This window comes from Bison bison, unplaced genomic scaffold (genome assembly GCF_000754665.1).
Source record: "Bison bison bison isolate TAMUID 2011002044 unplaced genomic scaffold, Bison_UMD1.0 scf7180017864297, whole genome shotgun sequence".
Taxonomy (NCBI): Eukaryota; Metazoa; Chordata; class Mammalia; order Artiodactyla; family Bovidae; genus Bison; species Bison bison.
The window spans coordinates 6302330-6309122 of NW_011494869.1; the positions used below are offsets into that span (position 1 = coordinate 6302330).

Genomic DNA, 6793 nt, shown 5'->3' on the forward strand with positions numbered 1-6793 from the left:
CCACAGAGGACAGTGACATCCGGTGTGAGCAGCTGAACATGCTTCAGGACTGGCTGGCCGACTTCCGAAAATCTACCTCCTCGTCCAGCGCAGCCAACCCCGAGGAGCTGGTGGCGTTTGACATCATCTGCGGAGATTTTAACTTTGACAATTGCTCCTCCGGTGAGGCGGGCTCCTCCCCATTAGGGTAAACCATGGAGGAGGCATGGGCTCTGCTCCTCAGGAGCACAAAAGTGGGACATTTAGCAAGACTGTGATTTCTCTGCCCTCAAGAAATCCTAGAAGAACCCCTGCTCTGCCTAGAAAGCTTAGAGGCCACCTTGCTGGAGGTCAGGAGATGCCCTGCAGATAAACCTCTGGCAGTGAAGGCAGGGAGCCTCTGAAATCCAGACTAATGGAGTTAGGTCATAATACTCACCAGGTCTGTATTCAACTCTTACTTTGTACCAGCCACAGTTCTGATGGCTGTTAGAGGGGCCGTTCTCAAGGACACAGAAAGCCAGTGACAGATGAAGCACAGCTCCATCTGTCCGGGAACACAGACCCTACCCAGAAGCAGTTATCCGAGGGACAGGGATCTGATGACTCTGGTCAAACCGGAACCAGAGGCAGGTAGCCCTCCAGGGCATGCCAGACACCCTGAGCCCCATAGCACTCCTTCCCTCCCTGCACAGATGACAAGCTGGAGCAGCAGCACTCCCTGTTTACACGCTACAAGGACCCCTGTCGCCTGGGGCCTGGGGAGGAGAAGCCGTGGGCAATTGGTGAGCTGGGGCTGGGGACAGGCACAGGGGTGGGAGGGGCACTGCTGAGGCCTGACACCCCATGGACTTCCTGAAGAGACCACACCATTGCGGGGAGGGGGGCACTGAGCTGCCCAGCCAGCAGAAGCCCTGGGCTTGCCCCTCCTGCCCACAGTAAACTCTCTCACCCCCTTGTCCCCAGGAACTCTGCTGGACCAGGACGGTCTCTATGATGAGGAAGTGTGCACCCCCGACAATCTGCAAAAGTAAGTGGCTGGCACCCACAGTGCCATGGTCAGGCAGGTAGGCAGACCCAGGCAGCTCCCAGGTCTGGGATGAGCACGAACCTAGACTAGGTGTGGAGAGGTGGGCTGTGTGGGCCGATGAGAGCCCACAGCTCCCTGGGATGAGACACCTCTTAAAAGCGTCAGGGATGCAAGTTTGGGGTGGGCAGAGGCTGTGGTGAACTTCATGCCCCAGGGGTATCCTTACCAAGAAGAGGATCCTGAGGAGGCCTGGGGTCTCGAGGTGGTTTTTCTTACACCAGCACCCCAAGTCTGGGCTCATTCTATCAGAGCTTGGCCTGCCCTGAGCCCCAGCCTGCCTGAGGCACAGGAAAAAGGACCATAACCTCCCAGGGCGAGGCCAGGCGCCGCAGAGATCCCTGTCAAAGGGCCCTGGGGATGGCATCTGTGGCAGGGGACCAGAAGCCACCAATCAGACAGATAAAAACACAGACAGAGCTAACACAAGCCAGTCAATGTAGAGACAGATCCACCCCAGCCAAACCGTATTCTTGAATCTGAGACTTCTGAAAAGGACACATTTGAGAGGCCAGCAGCAGAGCCAATTTATAATTCACAGCCCGAGACAGCCCAGAGCCCCAGCGATGGTTCCTTGAAGCTAATTTGAGCCAATTAATTAGATTATAGACTAAATTTGAAACATCATCCCAGGTCGAGAAAATTATCTTTTTATGAGATGACGATTTAAAAATGACTTATCAGTAACTCTTAGATCACTGATGCTAGAATTAATTATCAAAGGCACAGGACAGGAATGGATTACATTTCTGAGATGGAAAGCTGTTCTGTGTGTCATCAGTGTATACATCTCAAGGCTGATAAAGACCTTGCAGAAACTCGTGTTTGCTGCCACGCCTGTGCAGGTGCCCTGTTCATGTGTCCAGGCGTTAGTTGGGTGGGTGGGCCTTTGCAGTGTCTCTTGGTGGCTGTGCCTCTCGCCCCAACACTGCCCTCTGAGATGGGGTGTCCCTTGAAGGCTCATTCCCAATGATGCTTGGACTCTGGAGGTAACTTGGCAGGAAGCAGAAGGTAGACATGGAATCAGAAGAGACCTGGACTCAGGGCATAACGTTCCACTTGAGCGCCCTGCCCTCCCTGTAGAATTCTGACCAGCAACTGTATCAGTTTCGTTCCTCTGAAAAATGGGGTGATAGCCGCATCCCACCTTGTTCCTTTCTTAACACACCTGGTCCTCAAAGTGTTCTGGGGTCTTGGGGACAGACTCACACAGGAGTCCGGTCCTGGGATGGGGTCTGGGTGCTTTCCTGGCTACCCTGCTGACCTGAAATGGGAGTCGTGGGGGGCCTGGGGACTTCCAGAAGAGAAGGGTCTCTGACGTTCACCGCAAAGATCAAGTTCCCCCCAAACAGGATCCTATTAGCTCAGAGCACAACACTACCCTGGAGAGGGGGTGGGCAGTTCTGTCCCCAGCTTGGTTACAGGTTTTGGGTGGTGCCAACATTCTAGTTCAGAAAGGGAATGTGAGTGCTGCTGACCCCAGGTGGGCATGGGACACTCCCTGGCAGTGGCTCGGTCAGTCAGGAACTCACAGGCTCAGACCCAGTCTCTATCCACCCCAGTCCCTTTCTGGGCCCACGGAGAAGACAGATCTTAAATGTAGGGGTTTGGTCTGACTTGGGGGACGGAATGTGGCTCCACCCTTAGGACCTGGGGCTGGGGCTGTGCTCACCTTGCCTTCCTGTGCCTTCTGTGTGAGCAGGGTCTTGGAGAGTGAGGAAGGTCGCCGGGAGTACCTCGCCTTCCCCACCAGCAAGAGCCCTGGGGGAGGCCAGAAGGGACGCAAAGAGCTGCTGAAAGGCAACGGCAGGCGCATCGACTACATGCTGCATGGGGAGGAGGGGCTGTACCCGGACTGGAAGGCCGTGAGTCTGGGCTGGGCTGGGCTGGGCAGGGCAGCCGGGCTGGGCAGGGCAGCCATGCTGTGCCCGTAGCAGAACATTCTTGCTCTACACCCCTTGGCAGCACCGAGCTCTCCTCTGCAAGTGGGACATGCCAGTCCAGGAGGCCTTTGGGGCCCCCCAGGATGCTCCCACTCTCTGCCTTCAGGAAGGTCCAAGCCAGGCCCCTGCTTTATAGGATGCCCTCTGGGTCTAACAGGGATATTTCTTCCTTCTCCCCTCCCCACTCCCGCAGGAGGTGGAAGAATTCAGTTTTATCACCCAGCTGTCAGGCCTGACAGACCACCTCCCGGTGGCCATGCGACTGATGGTGTCTGCAGGGGACGACGAGGCATAGACCAGCCCAGTCACCATGAGCAGCGGGGCCTCCGCCAGCCCTTTGAGTCGCAGTCCCTCCCTGGCCGTGTCCCCTCCAGCGAGCACCGCTGGTGCTAGCGGAGGAGGGCAGGGGCCCGGGAGAGCCGCGGCCAGTCCTGGGTGAGCTGGAACCAGCGCTGCCCGGCACCTCTGGGCACTCGCCATGGACAGGAGTCAGGCCGGCCTGGGGAGTCCTGGCTGCCCAACCAGTGCCATTCTTTCGAATCGTTGATTTTCTACAAATCTACAGCACAAGCTAGTTTATAACCCGTGGGTTAGTATGAGATCCGGGTTTCTGTACTCTTTGTATCTCTTCTCAAGCTTCGTCCAGGGTTCATTATTTCTGTCTGCTGCCATGTTGTCTCGCATGCCTGCACCCTCGCATGCACGCTGCCCGCATGCCACGTGCCACACCGTAGCCACAGACCCCTCACTCGGGCCTCACCCAAGGCCAAACTCCAAACACAATCAGAACCAGCCAAAGAAGCATTCCTGGACACGGGACCGCCAGCTCGCCGCCTCCAGCCTGGACAGCTCACAAGCAGGGACCACGAAGGCTGTGTCCAGTTACCAGCGAGCCCGGGCTCTTTCCCAGGGTCTTGCATTCAAGGGCGATTACATTTTAAAAAGAAAAACAGAAAAAGAACAAAAATAACCCTTCATTTTAAAGGGTCTGCAAGCCACAAGGGAGAACACTGTTCTTCCTGAAAGGGGCTCCTTTCCCCTGGCACAGCAGAGCCCGGGGCCTCCCTTGGAGACTCCAACGTGGGCCATGGAGCCATAGACAGGATTCTAAAGAGAAAGCATCCTTTTTTTTACAGGAAGAAGGACCACTCACGGTTTAAGGGGGGAGGGGGACTTCTTGTTTTGAAAACGGTAAGATTTGTAGCTTCTGTTCTGTCAGAACCAACACATTCTCTTTCTGCCTGATCCTGTCTCCCGTCCGGATACTCTTCTGGTTCAGGACCAATCCTCCCTTGGTGACTGTCCCTATCCGCGTGCTGGCTGAGCTCAGGAACTGTCCCCCTGCATCTGGGGGGGGCGGGCTGTGGCTCTGTCCTCCTAGGCGCATCCTCCACAGTGACCCCAGCCCTAGATGAAGGGACTTGGGGATCAAGGCGCAGAGCAGCCTGTCACCTCACCAGTGTGCAGCCTGAGGGTGGCAAGGCTGATGGCCACTGCTCGTCCCACACAGGGAGCAGTACTGGTTGGTGTTCAGGTGCACAGGCATCCAGTCTGCCACCATGCAACCAGGGCCAGCCCCGGGTACCTGTGCAGTGTGGCAGAGCCTGCAGGGGAAGCCCATAGCTCCTCATCCCACGGCAGCACTGCCTCTGCCCACCTGCCTTTCTAAACACACCTGAGGACGCCCCCTGCCCCCAGTCACACAGGGAGGGTTTTGTCTATTTCCAGGTGCAAGGCCCCTCCAATTCAGGGGGTTACTAACAACCCCCCACTGATCTCCCCTCCTCACAGCGCCCCAACCAACGTGCCACCTGGCTTGAAGCCAGTTTTGCCCAACGAGGCTGGGGACGTACCAGGACTCTGCTACCAGGAGCCTCCTGGTGCCAATATGCTGACGCTGTGCCTTGTCACCCACTGAGCTGCAAGAGGGACCAAGAGGGGCAAGGTCAGAGGCCAGGCCCTGCACTGGAGGGGGACACTCCCAAGAGCTGCACACAAGGCGGTGCGGGCTGGTCTGAAGCCCCCTGACCAGGGCAGCAGCTGGGCAGAGGGCTTCATTGCCTGGAGCACTCCCCTGGCCAGGCCCTCAGCCCCACCTCCCACATCAAGCCAAGAGGGCAGCTCACCATCCAGGGTACAGTCCTCCCTGGCTCTCCACTGCACCGCTCCTCCAGGGCTGTGGCTCCTGGGGCCCTGGCTAGGCTTCCCTGGGTCAGAGGCCTCCAATCCTAGGAGCGGCCAGAAATCTGCTCTCAGGTGGAGCTCAACAGGGCAGATGTGATACCCAGACGTCTGGGCCAGAGCCAAGGCTCCAGGCTGTGGGCCAGCTGTGTGCCCAGGAGAGCCGCGGAGGCAGGGCCTGGCTCCTGAAGTGGAATGACTCTAGCACAGCTTCCAGCCCTCAGAGGGGCTGCTGGAAGGGAGCCAGGGCACGGGGCACATGCTTCTCTCCCTACTCATGGGGCGGCCTTAGGCAAGTCATACCTCCCTGTGCCTCAGTCATTCTCCCGTCCTAACAAAGTCGCCTCTGCCCAGCCTGCCTGGTCTCCAGAGAAGGGCCTGCCTGCCTCCCCACTCCCCTTGCGCCGCCCTCTGGGGCCTCCAGTGCTGAGGCCGCCATTGCTCAGCCACGAGTTTCATCAAACCTGTGCACCCCTGGGGCTGTGTACAAGCCAGACTTTTCCATTTCGATTTTTAAAAAAGGAACACCTCAGATGTTTCTGTGGCATCTAGGCCTGGAAGGACGGACACAGGTGTCACCTAAATCCCCAAGGCTCTGCACCTGCCCGGGCCCAGCCTCCTCCACAGAAGCCAGGAGGCCAGAGGTCAGCTTCAGAGAAAAACGGTCACTTCATCTGTCCAAACCACCTTCAGTTTTAAGTATGGGTATTAATCTTGATGCTTTTTAACTATTGTATTAACTTGCTGAAATTTAGAAATACTGTTTTAAAAAAGAAAAAAAAAACAAACACTTTTTTAATTTCTGTATTTTTTTCTGTATTGTATCCTCATGGGACATTAGGGGTTTTCTATGGTAAGCACACCTAAGGTTTTGGTAAAAATGTTATCAAATACATTATCCAAACAATTCTTCCCTAGAAGAAAAACAATCTTTACACCTGATAAAGTATTTTGAAAAGAGAAGTGTTTTTTTTTTTTCCTTTACTGGTGCTGAAAAGAAGGATGGATAATGAGGAAAAAAAATAAAACTGTGAGGCTCAAGGCTGGTGTTCTGCACTTATTTGAGTGAAAAGCTGGTCTGGACCCTGCTTTGGCTCCAGCAGGCAAGGTGGCCAGGCAGGGCTATGGGGAGTCTGCCATGGAGGGCCTACCTTTCCTGACCTTCCCCATGGGATGAGCACAGCCTGAGTCTGCCCTGAACCACTCAAAAACCAGGCCACTTGGGTTCTCTTACTCACTCCCTCTGGAACTAGAGTAAACAGCAGAACAGGACCTTGTGTGTGGGAAGAAATCAGGCTGGGCCTCCTTGGGACTCCCTGCCCTTCTCTGGCAAGGTGAAGTTGGGGTGCCTGCACTAGTACCCATCTGCCCAGACTGCTGGGGGATGAGGTCCTTTTGCTAGAAGGGGGCACGTGGGAAAGGGCTGTACCTTCAGGCTCCCTCCTCCTGCCGGCTGGTATCCTGGATCTGCGTCTGAACTGCTCTGGGACAGCCTCCTCCCTGACTTCAGAAGAGCAGCCTGGTGTCCAGGTGCTGGTCTTGGTCACCTGATGCTGCTGCACACGGAGGCCAAACCCTTACAAATGTGGATTGGGGCCAGATC

At 56.0% G+C, this 6793-nt stretch overlaps 1 protein-coding gene across 4 annotated transcripts in view; it reads left to right on the top strand.

Annotated features, from left to right (window-relative positions):
• The window catches only part of SMPD3 (sphingomyelin phosphodiesterase 3, neutral membrane (neutral sphingomyelinase II)), an 83718-nt gene extending 78491 nt beyond the window's left edge, over positions 1-5227 (top strand). For all 4 annotated transcript variants that reach the window (XM_010850972.1, XM_010850973.1, XM_010850974.1 and 1 more), the window contains 5 exons: positions 7-162; positions 675-764; positions 946-1009; positions 2769-2931; positions 3203-5227. In XM_010850972.1, the coding sequence (XP_010849274.1) occupies positions 7-162; positions 675-764; positions 946-1009; positions 2769-2931; positions 3203-3304 (575 nt within the window). In that variant the 3' untranslated portion in view covers positions 3305-5227. The remainder of the gene's footprint in view (positions 1-6; positions 163-674; positions 765-945; positions 1010-2768; positions 2932-3202) is intronic.
• The last annotated feature ends 1566 nt before the right edge of the window (positions 5228-6793 follow it).